The 20,416-nt window shown below is 34.4% G+C and overlaps 3 protein-coding genes and 1 pseudogene across 6 annotated transcripts; 3 read left to right on the top strand and 1 right to left on the bottom strand.

Moving 5' to 3' along the window:
* The first annotated feature begins 2,475 nt into the window (after positions 1–2,475).
* Positions 2,476–5,649, top strand: LOC140822782 (protein THYLAKOID FORMATION1, chloroplastic-like). Of its 2 annotated transcripts, none has more exons than XM_073183657.1 (5): positions 2,476–2,739; positions 3,296–3,563; positions 3,903–4,119; positions 4,955–5,070; positions 5,260–5,649. In XM_073183657.1, exons 1-5 carry the CDS (start codon positions 2,559–2,561, stop codon positions 5,354–5,356), a joined length of 879 nt encoding a protein of 292 aa, XP_073039758.1. In that variant the 5' UTR covers positions 2,476–2,558; the 3' UTR covers positions 5,357–5,649. The 2 variants fall into 2 exon arrangements, with proteins under 2 accessions (XP_073039758.1, XP_073039759.1); XM_073183658.1 differs by having other exon boundaries at positions 2,525–2,743.
* A 181-nt stretch (positions 5,650–5,830) lies between these two features.
* On the bottom strand, positions 5,831–9,675 carry LOC140822781 (pentatricopeptide repeat-containing protein At5g39680-like; annotated as a pseudogene).
* Positions 9,676–9,874: 199 nt separating this feature from the next.
* Positions 9,875–19,112, top strand: LOC140822783 (replication protein A 70 kDa DNA-binding subunit D-like). Of its 3 annotated transcripts, XM_073183660.1 has the most exons (11): positions 9,875–10,068; positions 10,921–11,017; positions 15,969–16,112; positions 16,186–16,619; positions 16,720–16,861; positions 16,997–17,075; positions 17,202–17,334; positions 17,422–17,582; positions 17,692–17,812; positions 17,892–18,264; positions 18,841–19,112. In XM_073183660.1, the coding sequence occupies exons 4-10, from the start codon at positions 16,500–16,502 to the stop codon at positions 18,261–18,263; spliced, it is 1,128 nt and encodes a 375-aa protein (XP_073039761.1). In that variant the 5' UTR covers positions 9,875–10,068; positions 10,921–11,017; positions 15,969–16,112; positions 16,186–16,499; the 3' UTR covers position 18,264; positions 18,841–19,112. The 3 variants fall into 3 exon arrangements, with proteins under 3 accessions (XP_073039761.1, XP_073039762.1, XP_073039760.1); XM_073183661.1 differs by lacking the exon at positions 9,875–10,068 and having other exon boundaries at positions 10,682–11,017; positions 16,186–16,637; positions 16,737–16,861; XM_073183659.1 differs by lacking the exon at positions 9,875–10,068 and having other exon boundaries at positions 10,682–11,017.
* LOC140824030 (uncharacterized) lies at positions 14,516–15,586 on the top strand. The gene has a single exon (XM_073185633.1). The coding sequence runs from the start codon at positions 14,516–14,518 to the stop codon at positions 15,584–15,586; it is 1,071 nt and encodes a 356-aa protein (XP_073041734.1).
* Positions 19,113–20,416: the final 1,304 nt, after the last annotated feature.

Here is a 20,416-nt window from a genome sequence, read left to right on the forward strand (position 1 = left end):
TACGTTTGGGTTCAACCTCATAATCAACTTCTTTTTCTTGTTCTGTTGTCTCATATGATCTTTTAGAAGAACTTAGCTCTTCTTTATATTTGTATGGAACTAGATGTTCAAAGAATAAGACATTTCTTGATTTCATTATCACATTTTTGTGAAAATCAGATATTTGAAACTCATTCACAATAAAACGATAAGCACTATTATTTTGTGCATATCTAATAAAAATGCAATAAACAAATTTTTTGTCCTATTTTTACCTTCTTCGGAGCAGGTATTGCCACTTTGGCAAGTAGACTTGTCAAAATGGGTTAGGCCCGTCGGGCCAGCCCGCCCCGCCATAAAAATTGAACGGGTTGAGTTGATAAAACAGCAACCCGTTTGGAGGCGGGTCAAATGGGTTGAGCCCATTTGGGTTGCGGATCAAGTCAGGTCGGGCCCAAACAGGGCGTGCTAGCCCGCCAAATTAGGATAAAATTTTTATATTTTTAAGTTTTATATAAAAATTGAAATAAGTTTCATGCACCCTCATGTCGTAGAACAAATATATTGATAATTTACTCTTAGAACGAATATACATAAAGAAAATAAAAAGAGAGAAATTTACAGATATACATAAAAGAAAACAAAAGGGAAGAAATTCCTGTAAATTTTATTCATGAATCTTAAAATAATTATTAAGCATAGCAGTTGTTTGTGAATCCTAAGAGCGGTTTCGTTTGAAGTTCGACGAATTGCAGTGAAATTTTGTGGACCCGACCGAGGTTTGCTAATTATGTGTATTGTTGAAGACATAATATTTTTTTAAAATTTACAACCGTATCTTTCCTTGAATTTATGTTTTCTTCCATGTCTTAATCTTCATGTTTGGTTTAAACACTTTACTTTTTATGGATTATGTTGTATGCTTTCTTAATTTCTTATTTCAACATTTTTAAATATTTTATGAAACTATTTGACTGAAATATATTTTTCTTCTATGTTTACTGCGATACTCTTTAGAATTTCTTTCTTAAAAAAATAAGCGGGCCGGCCCGCCTACCGTGACCCAAGGTGGGTTGGGCTGGGTTGACCATTTAGAGGCCCGCCAAAATGGCGGGTTGGCCCGCCCCGCCTAATGGCGGGTTGTGGGCTAGCTCGCCCCGCCAACCTGTTTTGACATGTCTATCGGCAAGACATTATTCACACTCGCAAGTATTAGTAAAAACACAATCTTCCTTTCAACAACTCAAATGGACTTTAATTTGTTTCTTTCAACACACTTTATTTAAAAGAGAGTTTGCTATTAAAACAGTTTCACTCCACATGTTTGCTATTAAAAAGAGAGTTTTGTAAAGTTGATTTTCAACTTCATTTTTTGTAAAGTACAAACTTATTTATGACTTCATCTCTATTTTTAAGTAAATATACATGAACCAAATTTTGTGTTATCGTAAATAAAAGTAATAAATTATTTATTTTTACTGCGTGTTTGCACTCTTTTTAAATCACATAGATATGAGTGAACTAAATCTAGGTTTCATTGTCTCTTTAAATAGTTTGGAAAAATTATCTTGTTAGTTTTGAAACTTGGAAAGTTATTTCTTAATATTTTTAATTTAATGTGAAAATCTGTTATCTTTCATGCGTGTTAGGTAAATTTCTGAACTAACACAATAGTCTCCAAATCACACAATTCCGCTAACCAAGTAAACCGCACTTGAGAAGTCTTGTGCGATAGGATCGTTCGGCAAGATGTTGGTAGGAAAATTCAATTTTCTAATTAGCTGACCAAACAATCACTTACTTCATAACTCAAATTCATTTTGAGATGCTCTCATACAATTATTTTAAGGGATATAATTGAATATGCGAAGTTGTTAAATACAATATCTTTGGCATGAGAAATTGAAGTATAACAATAATATTTGGTTGTATCTCTGAAAATTCTATTGAAATAAAACTAAAAAAAATATCAATTTTTGTTAAATAAGTACGTGTATTTTCAGAAATACAAAAAAATTTTGTGAAACAATTTTATAATTCAGTTTTATGAGATGAAGATATATTTGAATCACTCATAATAAATATTATTTTTTATTATAAATATATACATAATTAATTAATCACAAGTATAAAAATAAGAGTAGGTCTCTTGTGAGACGGTCTCACGGATCTTTATCTGTGAGACGGGTCAACCCTACTCATATTCACAATAAAAAGTAATACTTGTAGCATAAAATGTAATATTTTTTCATTAATGACCCAAATAAATATCCGTCTCACGAAATAAGACCCGTGAAAACCGTCTTACACAAGTTTTTGTCTAAAAATAATAAACTTTCTCACACACTTCCAGAAAATAAATCCAGAAATTCCGTATGTTTTTTTTCTTCCGAAAACTCATTTAATTTTTCTGATTGCAAAAAGAAACCAGAGGTACGCGTTAATACCACGCGTCGATTATTGGGTGACCCGAGAAATTTTAAAATAAAAAAATTCTAAAAAATCCAACCCGGATAATCCTTCTCCAATCCAAATGGAGAGCCAATCCCAACTCTGAAGTGATCTCGATCATCTCTGTAATGGCGGCCGTTACTTCTGTATCCATCACTGCTATCGCTCAATCATCCGACCGGAAATTCCTTGCTCTGTTGCCTTTGAATTTCGATGTTGTTAGGTTCCGCGGTATGGTGTCGTATGATTCGTGCCGCTTTCGTGCTTCGAGTTCTCGTAAGGTGGTTCATTGCATGTCCGCAGCCACAGGCAGGTTTCAGCATTTTTTTACCTTTTTAATTAAATTCTGTGAAGAATTTTGTTGGTTCTCTGGAGTTGCAGCAGGAGAGTGTGTGAAGCTGCTGAATGCTTAGTGATAGCATAACAATTTTGATTTCTGGATTGGATCTAGAATTTGAAGACAGTTTTTTTTTTCTGTAATTGATTTGTTCCTTTTGTTCTATGCTTTTTACATAGAAATTGGATCGATTGAGTTGATACTTGTTTTTTGTTTGTGCATAAATTAACAGTTGAGAAATGCTAATTTGTGGTTCTATCCTGATGACATTTTTAGTGATCTTGTAACAGTCTCGTATATTATACTCAAAATGCTGTAATTGCCTATTCCGTGCAAGTGTGATGTAACAATGCATCGAAGAGTAATCTATCATAGATTCTTCAACGTACTGATAATGAATTTACTGATTTATTGTTCTGATTTTCCTCATCTTTTTCCTGAAAACTGTGTTTTGATGAATTTCTGATTCGGTTTAGGTCCGTTTTAGAGTGGTGTCTGAAATTTTTTCTGGAAATTCTTTGGTTTCAGATGTGCCTCCTGTGTCAGAGACAAAGCTCAATTTCTTGAAGGCTTATAAAAGACCAATTCCAAGTGTATATAACACTGTACTACAAGAGCTGATTGTTCAGCAGCATTTGATGAGATACAAGAAGTCATACCGGTATGATCCGGTGTTTGCACTTGGTTTTGTGACCGTGTATGATCAACTCATGGATGGTTACCCAAGCGATGAGGATCGGGATGCCATTTTCAAAGCTTACATAGAGGCTCTAAAGGAGGATCCTGCCCAATACAGGCACGTGGAAAACATTTCGCAGTTCATTTTCTATTACCATTTTTGTGTTAGTTTGGTTCATTTGTCAATTATGTAACTTAAGTTCAAAACAGATAACTATTTCTCAAAGTTAATGGGTCATTTCGATTTTGATTGTACATTATGTGTCTACAACTATGAGGTGTCTTCTGTGCCACTCATTTGATATTGGAAAATAGTGAATATTAAACCTTCCATTTATCAAAACTTATATCTGTGTGTGTTATAAATAGAAAAAAACTTGTTGCTATCTTTGTGTCGGACTTCTCTCGGATTTCAAGTGGCTAATGTAATTTCTTTTGTGTATTTTTTATACCACAGGGCTGATGCTGTGAAGTTAGAAGAATGGGCTCGTGCTCAATCTTCTAGTACTTTAGTTGATTTTGGATCAAGAGAAGGAGAGGTTGAAGGCTATTTGAAAGATATTGCAGAAAGATCCAGGAACACAGGAAGTTTCAGCTACAGCCGCTTCTTTGCAGTTGGTCTCTTCCGTTTGCTTGAGTTAGCAAATGCCACTGAACCAACCGTATTAGAAAAGGTAATACTTGTTCCCTATTGTTGCCAGTGTGGTCCTAGATATACTTCCGTATAGTGCGCATAAAGTAACTTCCTGAAGGGAAACATTTAGCTTTGAGAGGAGGTTTCAGTTCATGGATGTGTTTGCTAAGCCCGTTAAACATCTCCATATTGGTTGAGTGTGCTGAGTCCAGAGAAAACTATAACAGGCAGTGCCGTATTTTTAAATGCAAAACCTCAAGCTTATATTTTGTTTGCGAAATTGATTTTATCATAGAGTTAATCTCTTGAGAAGTCTCCTTTCGGTCAGGAAACACTAAAAAGGGTTTACTTTCTTTCTTTGGTCTATTTCCCCTACTGTCCAAAAGCTTTATTCCTTCATACTTTGGAGTCTTTCAATAGGCAACTCAAACTGGAACATGGAAGAACTTTAGATGGGGATGCATCGAAACTATCCTCATTTCCTTGGCTTGCTTAGAGTTTTGGTGGATAGTCTAGAAGACCAGGCAATTGATGCCTTCTCATTGTTTTAGTTTCCCAATACGTAATAGTCAAATTGTCACCTTGTTTGTCATCACATCTCTTTTCTCAACCAAATTCCAGACGGGCTGAGATGGCTGGGTCAATACCACGAGTGAATCGTAGAAATCACCAAATCAATTTATTAAAACCAAAACCAAGAGTTGAAAATTAATGGCTAATCTTTTTCTGTATTCATTGTACATAAATTGCCGTGCAAGTAAGGAAATATGAATGTTGCCTCAGGCCAATATTATCACATTAAAGAGAGAAATAATACAAATGAGTATTTGCATTTTATGGAAGTTATATATATATATATTTTTTATGCTTGACAGCTTTGTGTCGCTCTAAACGTGAATAAGAAAAGTGTTGATCGGGATCTTGATGTCTATCGCAATTTGCTTTCCAAACTGGTTCAAGCAAAAGAACTGTTAAAAGAATATGTCGACAGGTAAAAGATTCTCCTCTCTCCAAATGTCTTCAGGCTGCTCGTTTCTAGTTTGCTTTTTTATGATTTTCCTGTTGGAGGTTGTACCTGTAGTCACAAATTTGCTTGTCAGTGGCACAAGCTTAATAAGCTTTCTCCTCTCAAATTAGTACGTCCTTTATATAACGTCCTCCATTGATATGTGATCATCAGGGAGAAAAAGAAAACCGAAGCAAGGGCGGCGGAATCTCAGAAAGCAAACGAGGCTGTCAAAAATTTTTCAGGGGAGTACCAATCCGCTGACCGGTAAATAGCAAGCTTCTGTTACATTCAAACGATCGTCGAGAACAATGACACGAATCAACTTTAAGACAAGCGTTTTATTTTCCAAAGTTCAAGTAGATGTTAGAATAGATGCCACCATCAGGTAAGAAGAGTTCGGAATCTGGAGGTTTTACGTACATCCTGATGATATTTATCGACTACTAGCATCTATAGAACCTTGTATTTTCTTTTTGTGTGTACAATGTAATTTAATGTTAATACAACACCTCACTAAAGTCGCACAGATTTGATTCTATGCTTATAATCTGTTTGAATTCTTGTAATTGTTTCACCATTTTTTCCCATCACTCAACATTATAATCTTATCGAATACTGTTTTGAATGCCATTCATTATCGAAAGTAATTTCAGTATACTTCGTTGCACTGAATGTCATTTAGATTAAGCTAAGATCTCTATATATCGAGGGCTATACATGAAATTGCTTTCAATGCCTAGCATCAGACCTAGAAAGTAGACCCTTATTTACCGAAAATGAAAAATAGAAGTTTAAAAATTCTGAAGGGAGTAATGGTTCCTGCTGGTTCTTCTCAGTTACTGCTGGTGCCTGCCGAAGCATGGGGTTACAAAAATACCTTCTACGTCCTGCTGTTTGAATAATCACATCGGCCTTCCATGTTCTTCTGTATAGTCTGAAGGATGTTTAGACAGGTAGAATTAGTATCACTGAAGTAAGTTAACATGTCAAAGCAACTTGAAAGAGGCATGCATCTTCTTTCACTACACTTGTATACACATGCAACTTATATCCAAGCACATTGTTGTTAACCTACCCCTGGTATTTCACTATACTTTGACTACGTGCATTAGGACCTACAAGGAATAGCTGGGAGAGTTTTTGCAAAGTAAGCATATGGTATCTTTTGGCCATCTTCTGCCATGCATTTGATCATACCACTAGCTTTCCAGTTTGAAGATCACTAGGCTAAAATCAGTCAAGTGAAAATTACATATTGTCCCTAAGGCACAAATACCGCCGTGAGTCAGGACTATACCAAAGTACAAATGGATAAAATAAAGGAGAAATTACATTTTCTTTTGAGAGGTTACTTTCATCATTGTTCAACAAAGTACAATCAATAAATATAGGACAATCCCCTAAACTGGGCGAACAACCAGACAAAACATATGTAACAAAAGGAGTGGACGTTTTGTGCCGAAAATATTATCAATTAAAGAGTTCAGAACAACTTACAGAGCAGTCAAAAAAGTATTTGGTTGGGCTATTTCCTGCATCTTACAATGAGAGGTGGCTGCATCAAATGGCCTACACGACGCATCAGGAATATTTTCCCTCTAATCTCCTCATTAAATGATTAAGAGTGTGCCTCATTTCACCGGTAGTCAGCACATGAACAATATCCATCCCTATAATGTTGAAAACGGTGGACATCTCTGACTATTATTATTCTCTTCGTGGCCTTCAAGATATATTCAGTAGCAGAATGACAGTCACTACAAATTCTTAAGTTTTTAATCATGCAAATTGGTGCCCCTGGAGGTGTTTTCATGAGTCCGTATGATATAGCCACTTCTCACTATGGTAACTGAGATAATCCTCTTTTGTTCCTTTTCCACATCGTGCAACTCAGAAGCTGTATCTGGAATGTAGCCCAGAGATTTAATTTCTGTCAACAGTCTATTGTCATCTGAAACAAATATATGTTTGTCATTCCTTATTTCTATCCAGCTCAGTCCAGGCTCTTTCTTTATCTTCCTTTCTCTTGTTAACTTTATTTCTACCACCACTTTATCCCATCTCCTTGCTTTAGCATGCAGATCTGACATCAAGATATATGTTCCCACATCACTGGGATTCATTTGCAGCACGATTTTTGTAACTCTTTTTCCCAAACCATAATGCCTGTGAACACGCCATGCATTAAGAAGCCCCTTCATTTACGCTGCCTAAGAAGGCGCAAGCAGATAGCACCCCAGCAAAAGTTACATAATTCGCTCGTTGTTTTGCAGCTAACATTTGTTGAAACACAGTCAAGGCCTCCTCGCCAAGTCTGTGGCAATCGGAAATCATTGAATTCCAAGATATGATATCCGGAAATAAGATATGTCTGAAAGCACTTTTGGCATCTTCAATTAGGCCAAACCTTGAATTCACGTAACTCAAATAATTCATCCCTATTTTCTCAACACGTGTGTGTAATAATTTACCGTATCCAACAGCAGACAAACCAGCACGAGTTCAAAAGCACGACAAATGTGTATTCATTTGGAACAACATCCTCAAGGTCTGTTTGAGAAAGCGGTTCCAGTGCTTCTTCAAAGCATTCAATCTGCATTTAAGCTGATAATAGTGAAGTCCAGGTAACCACATTTTTAGTTTGCAAGCTTTCAAAAACTTTCCTCATGGAAGATATTTCACCACATTTTCTGTACATATCTATGGTGGCACTACCAACAAATAAATCACAATCCACGCCAATCCTCGATACTGCATTGTGAATCTGTCTGCCCAAATTTAAATCCTTGACAAGAGTACAGAATCTAAAGACATTAACAAATGCTATAATGTCCCACTCTTTGATCTCACAATCACACATCATCATGCTCAGAACATCTGATGCTTCCTTCAAATACCCTTGATCCAAGAGACCACTTAAAAGAGAGCTATAGGTACAAATATCCGATCCACGAGCTGAATCCAAAGCCTGCATAGCCTCTTTCACACCCAACCACGCTGAATACAAGAATACAAGTGCATTCTTTACATATTGGTGCATCATCAATCTAGATCTCATAGCATAGCCATGACATTGCTGACCTTCATCAAGCAACCCACATTTAGAACAACACGAAATAACAGTTGCTAGAATAAACTTATTTGGGTCCAGTTTATCCTCTTTGACCATGTTTCTAAACAGCCTAAAAATCCTCTTCTTCAGAACCATGGTGTGCAATACCCAGCCATTAAACTATCCCATGAAACAATATTCCTTTTCCGCATTTTATCAAATGGTTTGTATGCAGTAACTATTTCACCACACTTTAAGCAAAGATTGATCAAAGAGTTCCTCTCTATTACATGGTCTCTTGATATATGGAATGCTTTTACCAAGTTTGAGGTTTTTACCTTCTAATGAAGCTTTTAAGAACTTTCTTATGCCCTTGAGGTTTAACATGGCTAGATTCCGTGAAAGGAAGATTCAAATTTTTCACATCGCCAAGTCGCAACATAAACATAATGATATACACAAATCAAAATCGAAATGGTATCACACATGGACTTCGATACGCCTTCAAGAAATTGAGCTTTTTCTCCAACTCAGCAAGCACACCTGAAAGGAATGAATTTCCAAAAAGGAGTTTAGAAGCCAAACCAGAGGTTGAATGATTAAGGAATCAATTAAAACAGATAATTTTCCAAAAAAAAAAAAGATGAAAACCACATAAATGGATCAGCGTGTTTAAGAACCTATCATTTCACGAACCAATGCCATCTTCTGCATATTCTATCACACTTGAACAAGCATAAGATAACAAAGGAGACAAGTCTAACATTGATGCATAAGATACAAGGTAACAATTCATTAGTAAAAGTGCAATCCAGTCCTCTGAATTGAATCACAAATTTGCATTTGGAAATCAAATTGTACTTTGCTATCTATGAATGGGTAATTAACAACATCAATGCACGACAACTTTATCCACAAAGAAAATGCACTGCCAACTCGATCAACCCAAATTCTACGTGAAGAAAGATTAACAAATAAAAAATAAGTCAGGAAATTGGTTTAAAAAAAGGAAAGAAACACATCCTTTAATCTTCTACACCTAAGTGAACGTCGTCTTCGCAAAACTACAAGTTTTGTCTCATATACATTTTGACTTGACATTTAAAGTCTTCCAATTTTCATATCGTAGCATAACAATCGGAAATTTTTTCTGAACCATCACAAAACATTGACAACTTCACTTTCTTGAACAGAAATGCTAACAAAACAACACCAAGTTTTAAAGAAAGAAAAGAAAAGATCAAACTTGCCTCTGCTAGTGGACATGCAGTAAACCACCATACGAGAAGTCGAGCTCAAGCACGAAAATTGCACCAACAGCATCGAAATTCAATGCCGAAATATTATGGAATTTCGGGTGGGATAGTTGAGCGATTGCCTTGATCGACACTGATGTAACGGCCGCCATAACAAAGAAAATCGGAATTTTCTTACCAATCAATTTCATATAATTTCTGTAAAATTCCGGGATTTAGAGTTGAAGATTGTTCGCCATTAGTCATTCTCACTAGAGAATAATGGTACAAGCATCAAGCCTATTTTGTTCTTGGGAAAAATGTCATATTTAGTTTTTAGCATAATTTTAATTATATTAAGTTGAATGATAGATTAAATAACATATAAATTTTAAAAATGAATACACAAAATTTCCGAATGTTTCAAAATCGTAAATCATATGAAGTACAACTTTTGTGTTGGGCCAAATGTCCTCTCTTAGTCGCAAAAAAATAAAAAAAAATTGCATAAGACACATTCTATTTCTCTGTCTTTAGGTATTTTTTAAAAAAATTTATATCATTTATTATTTACTTTTTAAAATAAAATTTAAGGAAGCGCAGTAATCTCCTCTCTTTCGTCTTCACAACTTCTGCAGCTCCAATCGTGTTTCTCGGTGTACCGTATGTTGTTTCGGTTCAAGCTTTGCCCAGGTTTATTTATTTGTTCTTCTTTTTGGGTTGTTTGTTTTTGTTCATTCCTTTTGTTTTGGTTGTTGGTTTGGGCATTTTAGCTTCTTCCATGTGTTTGCTTGTTCTTGCTTTCCCCTCGTTATAATTGGGTTTCTTTTTAAGTTTCTTGGTTTGATCCTCCTAATGAACTAAGTTATCAACTGGAACAAGCTTTGGGATTTTCCCTTGGGTTTGTGAATTTCTTCAGACTACCAAAGCTCGTTAGCTACATCAACTTGCCATAACAGATTCCTCTGCCTCTGGTTTAGAACCTAATACTGACTCAAACTTTTCTAAAGCCTCATTGTATTTTCCAATCCTTCAGTACTTGTTCAAAGAGCTTAAATTTTGAGCAGAAAAATAGCTACTGTTGTACCATAGTAAATTAATACTATTTGTGTAGATAATGATAATGTGATATTTTCAATCAATATAACTAAATTATTTCCTCGAGTGGCTCCAAATTAAGGGTTTCCAGAACACCTTCAAAACTAACAAGGGCATAAACAATACTAAACCATCTTCGAACCAGATCATATACAATATCATTCTTTGACACCAAACAGTGTACTCGTAAAAACAAGAGGAAAAGAAGAAGTATAATCCAAACGACAAACAGGCAAAAAAATCCCTTAAATCTTCCAACGATTCAGTAGATGCTTAGCCGAAACACCTCGCCCAAAAATAAATATTTTTTTACATATTGGTTAACATTTTTGTTAAAACTAAAATGTTGACTTTGCCTCTGTTAATTGTAATACTTATTTTCCCTCAAAGTTATTTGGGTTATGTTGAATTTGCCTACATTAATTGCTATACTTTTTTCCCTTCAAGGTTATTTGCGCTTTGCTGTGTGAACATAAACGCTCTGCATGCGCTGAGGTATATTCTGGGAAAAAATGGCCAGCTCCTCGACTCAATCAGCATATAGGTACGTGTTTTCTTAGTTTTCCATAACATTACATTTAGGAATATTTAAGCTGTATATTTTTCTTCTTCTTATTTCATAAAATTAGCAGCAATGTCACACAACAAAATCAACAATAATTTAGATGTCAGTTGTGTAAGAAAATTTCGTAAAAGAAATATGCTTGCCTAGAAGAACGGAGATTAGCAAAAAATTCTCGACGAGCAAAACAAAATGAAATACCAATTTTAGATACTTTTGAGACACAAAATGTTGAAAGTGACCCGTTAAAATTTATAGCAACAACTCCAGATCTGCTACCTGATGTGCCAAATTGTGCATTTTGTGATGCTAAACGTATTTATTTAGAGTCACCTTCATTTTGTTGTTCACTAGGGGAAATAAATCTCTTGTCGACAGAAATGCGTTTCGAACTGGTACAATTGTATCTTGGTAATGCTGAAAATGCTGAGGAATTCAATAATTGTGTTCGCAGTTACAATAATATGTTTGCATTCACATCGATGGGAGTATATTGCGACAAATCTTTTGCTAAAAGAAATGCTGGAATTTATACTTTTCGTGTACAAGGTCAAGTTTATCACTTCATAGGACAACTAACACCATCAAATCATGAAAATCCCAAAAACCTTCAACTATATTTTTTTGACACTGATCATGAAATTTTGAACCGGATGCGTATTAGCTCAAAATTTAAGGAAACCCTTATAGAAAAAATGATAAATATTTTAACGGTAAATCCTTATGCAAATTTTTCCGAAGTCTTAATAGTATTGACAACCTACATGATTATAAAATCACTTTGCAAGCTGACCCTGCTATTGACCAACGAGTTTTTAATAAACCTACTGTATCCCAAGTTGCGGGAATATGGTTAGAATCTGATGAAAGCGAAGAATATGCGAGTCAACATATACAAATATATCCAAAAGATAGTCAGCCACAGATAATCAAACATTACTTTGCTTGTTACGATCCCATGCAATATCCGCTTATATTTCCAAATGGAGAATCTGGCTGGCACCGAAAAATTGAAAGATTAAACCAACAACAAAAGAAAATATGTCCTAGACCAACATGCAATAATGAAACCCTTGACATCATCCAAAATTCTACAGATAAAGATTATCTCATAGACATTGAAAATCAGGGTAAGTTAGAATTGTTCCTTTTTGTTTCTATTTTGAAATTTATTCTTCACATTTAGTTGTACTTACATATTTGTTTTATTGTTTACGTAGCTTTGAAAAAAAACAACACTCAAAGATCAACAGTGTCATGTCGTGAATATTATTGTTATAAATTACAAATTAGAGAGAACGACAAATCTTTTTTGCTACATACTGGTAGGCTTCTGCAACAGTATATAGTAGATATGTACATCAAAATTGAAACAGCGAGATTGGACTTTTTTAAAACTTCAAACATGCAAAATTGTTTAAGAAATGAAGCATATCGTGGTTTACTAGATAGTATAACACATGGATGTCAAATGGGTGCTGATATTGGAAAACGCATAGTATTACCTACTTCATTTATTGGAGGTCCTAGAGATATGCGTAGAAGATATATGGATGCGATAACTTTAGTTCAACGCTATGGAAAACCTGATATTTTTTTGACATGACTTCGAATCCAAATTAGCCAGAAATAAAAGCTGTATGTCTACCTTCTGATGAAATACATAATAGGCCTGACTTAATCACTAGAATATTTCGTGCAAAACTTCAGGTTTTAAAAGATGAATTGTTCAAGAAAGACATATTTGGTCATGTTATTGCTTATACTTATGTGATAGAGTTCCAAAAAAGAGGTCTACCACATGCTCATTTTTTGCTTATTTTCAATCAAGCATCAAAACTCTTTTGTCCAGAAGCATTTGACAGAGTTGTTAGTGCCGAATTACCTGATCCGCAAACTCAACCATATTTGCTTTCATTAGTTGTAAAGCATATGATGCATGGACCTTGTGGTTTGCTTAATCCATCGTGCCCTTGTATGAAAAAAAATTCCTGCAAATTTAATTACCCTAAAGACTTTTCAGAGTATACAAAATATGGTGCAAATTCATATCCAATATACCGTCGTAGAAATGACAACCATATTGTTATTGTTAGGGGTTCACGACTAGATAATCGGTGGGTAGTACCTTACAACCCATATCTATTGGCTAAATTTAATTGCCATATTAATGTTGAAAAATGTTCAACAATCCAAGCTATAAAATACATTTCCAAATATATTTACAAAGGAAACGATAAAATTTTATATACACTAGCTACAGATGAAAAAGAGCATGTGGTTGATGAAATCAAACAATTTCAAACTGCAAGATGGATTTCACCTCCTGAAGCTGCTTGGCGAATTTTCAAATTTGATCTAAATCATGTGTATCCATCAGTAATATGTTTACCTATTCATCTAGAGAATGAACAAGTTATAACTTTCCATGCTAATCAATCATTATACAACATTGCTAATAACCCTACAAATAAAAAAACAATGCTAACCCAATTTTTTTATATGAATAAATACAATGAATATTCTAAAAAAATGAATTGCTTATACGTTGAGTTTCCTGAATATTTTACATGGCACAGTGATTCAAAAGAATGGGAACCGCGTAAGAAACATGAGGTCATTGGTAGGATTTTTAATTGTCGTCCTTCAGACGGTGAAAAGTTTTATTTGAAGTTGCTATTAATGCATGTTAGGAAACCAACATCTTTTACAGACTTAAGAACAATCAATGGAGAAACTTTCAAAACTTTCAGAGATGCTGCACAAATATTAGGCTTAATAGAGGCTGACAGCACTGCTGATATGTGTATGCAAGAAGCTGCTGCTTACTTAATGCCTCATGCTTTACGCCAGTTATTTGCTACTGTTCTTGTATATTGTAATCCAAAAAATCCCCAACATTTATGGCTCAAATTCGAAACTTTTCTTTCAGAAGATTTTAAACACAACAATGTTCTTTCTCCTAATGTAACTAAACACACAGTTTTAACCATTCTTGGTAATTATTTGTATTCGATGGGAAAAAATTTAGAAGACTTCTTTCCTGCAAATGACGACCTAATTAGATGTTATCATGATAATATGAAAAGAATTACAAAATGAACAAAACATAGTTATACCTGCTGAAGATCTCTTAGCTGTTGAACAACTAAATATAGAGCAAAGACATGCATATAATCGAATAATGTATCATGTTAACAATGATTTACCAAATGCTTTTTTTATTGATGGCCCTGGAGGCACTGGGAAAACTTTTTTATACAAAGCTATCCTTGTAACAATTCGCTCAAATGGTCATATAGCACTTGCTACAGCTACTTCGGAGTAGCAGCATCTTTGCTTCCAGGAGGACGTACTTCACATTCAAGATTTAAAATACCTTTAGATGAAAATGATTCGAATTCTTGTAGCATTAGTAAACAAAGCACACTAGCTCATTTAATCAAGCTAGCAAAATTAATTATTTGGGATGAAGCTACAATGGCTAAACGTAGTACTATTGAAAAGTTCAACGAAATGCTTAAAGATGTAATGGGTTTAGATAGATTATTTGGTGGTAAAATTGTTGTGTTTGGTGGAGATTTTCGGCAGACCTTACCAGTAATTCTTAAAAGCACTAGAGATGCGATTACAGATGCCTCAATTATTATGTCACCTTTATGGAAAGAATTTGACAAAATAAAGCTCAAGGAAAATATGCGAGCATTTCTCGATCCTGATTTCTCATCTTATTTGCTCAGAATTGGTAATGGAATCGAATATACTAATGAGAAAGAGGAAATCCAAATACCAAATAAAATAAACATTCCATTTGTAGATGATGTTACTTCTTTACATGCATTGATAGACATGGTATTCCCAAACATTTCTGATCCAAATATTGATTTCTCTTCATTTGTTAAACGAGCTATACTTACTACAAGAAACGAATTCGTTCACGAAATAAATGATCTCCCAATTAGCAAATTTTCAGGCGAGGAGAAGACATATTTTAGTTGTGATGAAAACACAAGTAATTGTATCATACCAGACCAACAAGAATTATTTCACTATTTGACTCCCCAAGGGCTTCCTCCTCATAAATTAACTTTGAAAATAAATTCACCAATCATATTGCTAAGAAATATTAATCCTACCGAAGGTCTCTGTAATGGAACGCGTCTTCTTTGCAAAGGATTCAACAAAAATATTATATATGCTGAAATTTCAGTAGGAACTCATGCAAGAAAGCCAGTATTTATTCCACGTATAACATTAGAAGCTCCACATGACAATTTTTCAACAATTCCATTTAAAAGAAAACAATTCCCAGTACGTCTATGTTATGCAATGACTATTAACAAAGCACAAGGTCAAACTTTGGATTTTGTTGGTGTCTACTTGAAAGAACATGTTTTCTCACATGGTCAACTCTATGTTGCTTTATCAAGAGCGAAAAATATAGGTCAAGTGAAAGTGCTTATTAGACCATCAACACCATTAAATCAAAATACGAATTGTACAAAAAACATTGTATATCACGAGGTTCTACAAGCTGCAAATATACATTAACATAGGTAAACTGTTACTCTATTATTTTTCTATTTGTTAGGTATTTTCAATTACGATGAATATTGTAGACAAAGTATTGTTATATTCAAATTAGATTTCTACCTTTTTCTGAAAATTTCCTACTCACAGTAGCTACATTTTTATTTAAAACAATAAGGTTCAATTCTTCATTACAACTTTTCCACACGTTAATTGGCCCTAAAACTTTTACATACCCTAGAAATTATTTTATACCATATTAAAGTGTTATTCTTAAGAGATATCATATCTAAAGTATAAATTATATTTGTCATTTCTTATTGTGATTGTTAACAAGAACTTATCTGTTAGAATTATCGAAAATAGCCGTTTATATCTTGCTTGTTCTTCCTATACCATGCAGATCAATGGATGAAAAATGTACAGCTCTTTCAAATCATAAACCAGAAACTCGCAACTGGTTTGTAAGGGTTTTGGTTGTAGAAAAAACCCCATCCGTTTTTTGAAATGGGGAAGACATCAAAAAATTATTTTTCTGGAAAAAGAGGTAAGATTATTTTAAAGCATTGTAAAAAAAATTGTTCTTCATATGGTTTAATTACACGCTTTATTTCATCCAGAATACAAGCATGCAAAGTATCATCTATGAACAAGATGTGGATCAACTAAACAAGTTGGTTGAGCTTTACAAAACTTACTATGTCGGGAATGCCAAGATCAAGGAAATAATTGGAAACACACCGATTATGGCAACATCAAACATCAAATGATCTTGAGTCGAAGCACTTACATTAAACTTGCAGACGTAAAAGAACAACTTCCCGTGGACCATGCTTACGAACTTACTTCGTTTGAACAATTCCCACAAATAGCAGACATGCCTAACAAACAAATCAGCTAAGTTTTTTCCCCAATTTTCCTTTCACATCCTGAAATGCCAACTAAGTCTTGTTATTTAATGAACTGGTCTTGTCTTTTAGACTTATTGTGCAGTGTTATGCATGTGTTTCCACCACGTTTCGTTGAGAAAACTAAAAAACACTTACAGGACTTTGTTTTTTGTCAACGAAGAGTAAGTCATTTCATTTCAAAATATACAATGTCAATTGGTGCACTTTAGATATTTCCTAATCATATTAAAAGAGATATTACAGCTTTATTATGCATACAGACGCAAGCCTTTAATCCTCACATTATGGGAGGAATTTCTGGAAAACGAAGCTCCTTATCTGGTTGAAAATGTTCACAACATGCCCATCATTTTGGGAATGAGGCTTTCTGTGAACACATTTTACGGTAAGATAAGCTTGATTTTATTCCATTATATAAAAACTTTACTAAGTAAATCTGAATAATAAATAGTTAAATATATATTATAGCAAGTTATATTGATATATAGTAGTGTTTGCTCATTAAAATATATTATCACAGGGTTGTCCATTGGAACAGTGCCAAATAGTACTATTTTATTTGAGCCTCCCATACCACAAACCAAACAACTAATGATATGGTAATTTATGTCCCCTCACTATTAGTTATGTTATTACAATATTTGCTTCCTATTTCTTAATTGTATACAAAAAAAACTGCTATTTCGAGTGAAAACCCAATAAATAATTTAGATTTATCTTTGTAGGATAAACAACAACAAAGAATATATTGAAAGTGTTGTTACCGAGAAGTTATATGAAAAAGCAAAACAAGCAATAGCCCCACCTCTTAGCTTTCAGATACGGAAAATTAGTCAAATTCTTAGCTTGACTGAAATGGTAATTTTACATTCATTCATGCATTGCTTTACCTGCATTTACACCTCAAAAATATAAACTAATCTAAATAAATATATGCATTTACAGGTCAAATCTTTTTGGATCAAAGCTACGCTGAAAATAACTGATTCTGAACATCGGTTATACTTTTTAGCTTGTCCAGGTTGTTCTAGAGCATGTGGAGGAGCCTACAAATATGAATTTACATGTTTCTACTGCAACAATGATTTCCCAAGCCCAAAACCATTGTAAGTCATAATTATAGTTTACATAACTACACCAGCAACCAACATGCTATCTTGTACTATATATTTATATTCTAATAATCTTGCGCTGTAACCAATTATATCTATTTAGGTTACGTTTTCAAGCAGATTTGTACGATGGAACAGGGAATTTACGTGCTTTTATGGAACATAACGAGGCAAAAATACTATTAGGCATGTCCGGCGAAGAAATCATCGAAGCAGAGCAACAAGTATGTTTATATAAATCCATTTCTCTACAATAGAACAATCCCCATATCTGTTAAGATTCATTGTACTTATTTATGACAGGAAAGAGAATTTAGTCTTGACAGTATTAATGAACAATTCAAGAAACTACAGTTCCTACTTCAAATCAGAACATCAAAAAACGAACTCAGGAGGAGAGTTTTCGTTCGACATACAATAATCGCATGCCTACCAACATCTGATTCATCGTCAACATCACACAGCTCCGAAGAAAAAAGCACATCTTTACATACGCATGAAGACCATGAGGCAGATATTGCTATGATTGAATCTCAAGAAAGCACCTCAAAAACACCAGAGGAACATCTAGCAATAGAACTTGTCGAACATCAAATTGCCTCAAGTGGTAAAAGAAAACTTGAAGCTAAGAAAGATACAACCAAAGAAGGTTTGAAGCATTCAAAACAAGACTAAGGTACTTACAAACTACACACTATAAAATACGATAACTTTCACACAACTAATAAAAGACGTATTTTGGTGTCCTTGGTTATTGGAATTTGGAGCCTCTGCTTTGCTATGTTTTGTTGGTGTAGATTTTTTGTTTTGTTATTCTGTGCTTTTTTTTTGTATACCAGCTCAACAGCGCCTTCGTTTGCAGCCACTATTGGTGGTGTCAACACTCTTGGTTTTTGTGGTTTCAATGTTCCGATTTTTGTCCAAACTCCTTGGTAATTGTGGTTTATCCGAAGTCCTTAATAATTGTGGTTGGAAGTTTCAGTTTGATTTATATGTTCTTATGCTCGTAGTTTAACTCTCTATTTTTGTTTGTTTGTGTTCGTTGTTTAGTTTTTCACCTCACTAAATCTTGAAGCTGTGATTGTTTACTACAGTTTACGTGCTTCTTGGAGCTCAGATAATGTACTATAGAAGTTGTTATATCGGGCTGCTGCTGTTAGCTTGCTAACTGAAATATGTGTGTGTATCTATCTGTTTGCTTGCCTTATTAATATCTAACATTGTTGACAGTGATTTTACCCTCCATTTTCAGGTATTGTTTGTTCTTCATGGCAGCCTCTCTATTGGTGCACCCCATATATGGCCATCTTTTGTAAAAATTGTTGTTTGCTCCTAGCTAGGTTTTGTTCCCACATTTCCAAAATTCCTTCAATTTCCAGCTAGCTTTTGCTGTTAGCATATTGTGGGATACTGTTGTGTTGTGTTGTTGTTGCTTTATCAATTAGAACAAGCGTGCGTGTGTTATTGATGATATAAAACGTAACATCAAGAGCTTATCCAAAAAACTTGTTGTGAATAGATAAAGTTTTGTTCATAAAAAAAAGAAGCTTGAGCTTAACTTATTTGCGAAATCATAAACTGCAAATGGCAACCTTCAAAATTATTAGATTTGTTTAAACTTAATCTCCTGATTTTTGTGAATTATTTCTTTTACAACTATATATATTCTATTTCCACATAATATAAATGAACAGTGACTACATTTTGTCAAACATTACATGTGGCAAAATATACTAACAAATTCTGATGACTCATCTTACCTATTTACCATATTATATTACAATATAACAATTGTCAATATTGTACGAAACAGAAACTTAATCTTAACACTTGTCAAAAACAAATGATGACTCATCATGTTATGCTTACGGTATAAAAAACTAACTATAGATATCATTTCATCTAACTATAGATATCATTTCATCATCACAAACAATGGATGTAAATCGTTATTGTACTTGTGTCGATTGTGTACAATGCTACTACAACTACTTATTTCAAAAAGAAGTCGAAGAACTGATAGCGACGGATTTTTAAAATCCGTCGCTAAACGTCTAATTTTTTTTAAAAAAAAACGGACAGAGGGGCGTTCACAAAATCGATTCTCCCATCCAACCTACCGCCCCACAACACAGAAAAGTTTGAGAGAAACTCAATTTCACCCAAATTCTGGAGATCTCATGCGCCTCAAACCCGAAGGTAACTCGATGTTGTTGGAAAATTTCTCACTTTCGGTAGAATTTGTGCGTGAATGCTCCTAAAATCAATTCCTTGATGGCCTCTTCTCAACGAAGGTACTCCACGCCCACATAATTAAATCTCCGAATCACGAGTTGGTAACGTAATATTATAGCAACTGATTGAAAAGAATTCGCACTGCATCTGGGGGCATTTAGTGTAGGTTTGATGTTATATGTGAGTTATCTCTGTGATTAATGTGGCATAATTGTTTAGGCTAAATATTGATGTTATATGTGAGCAACCTAAATATTAACATTCTGCTATTCACCAGAGGCATAATTGTTTAGGCTAAATGCGAGGTCGGGCTAAGGGAAAATTGCATTAATGTGGAGCCTTACTTACGTTCAAGTTTCAACTAATTCAAGTTACCTTCGGATTTGAGGCGCACGGAAAAACCTTGCACGAGATCCCCAGATTTGCGTTCAGTTGAACTTCACTTTTCTGTGTTGTGTTTCTCTCAAACTTTTCTGTGTTGTGGGGCGGTAGGTTGGACGGGAGAATCGATTTTGTGAACACCCCTCTGTCCCCCTCTGTCCGGTGTTTTTTTTAAAAAAATTAGACGTTTAGCGACGGTTTTTAAGAATCCG

This window comes from Primulina eburnea, chromosome 2 (genome assembly GCF_022965805.1).
Source record: "Primulina eburnea isolate SZY01 chromosome 2, ASM2296580v1, whole genome shotgun sequence".
NCBI classification, from domain to species: Eukaryota; Viridiplantae; Streptophyta; class Magnoliopsida; order Lamiales; family Gesneriaceae; genus Primulina; species Primulina eburnea.

Coding starts and splice junctions, on each gene's coding strand:
- LOC140822782 (XM_073183657.1), top strand. CDS start 2,559: ATGGCGGCCGTTACTTCTGTATCCATCACTGCTATCGCTCAATCATCC. Junction 3,564..3,902: donor GAGGATCCTGCCCAATACAG/GCACGTGGAAAA, acceptor TTTATACCACAG/GGCTGATGCTGTGAAGTTAG. Junction 5,071..5,259: donor TTAAAAGAATATGTCGACAG/GTAAAAGATTCT, acceptor TGTGATCATCAG/GGAGAAAAAGAAAACCGAAG.
- LOC140824030 (XM_073185633.1), top strand. CDS start 14,516: ATGGCTAAACGTAGTACTATTGAAAAGTTCAACGAAATGCTTAAAGAT.
- LOC140822783 (XM_073183660.1), top strand. CDS start 16,500: ATGCCAACTAAGTCTTGTTATTTAATGAACTGGTCTTGTCTTTTAGAC. Junction 17,583..17,691: donor TTCCCAAGCCCAAAACCATT/GTAAGTCATAAT, acceptor ATATCTATTTAG/GTTACGTTTTCAAGCAGATT. Junction 17,813..17,891: donor TCATCGAAGCAGAGCAACAA/GTATGTTTATAT, acceptor TATTTATGACAG/GAAAGAGAATTTAGTCTTGA.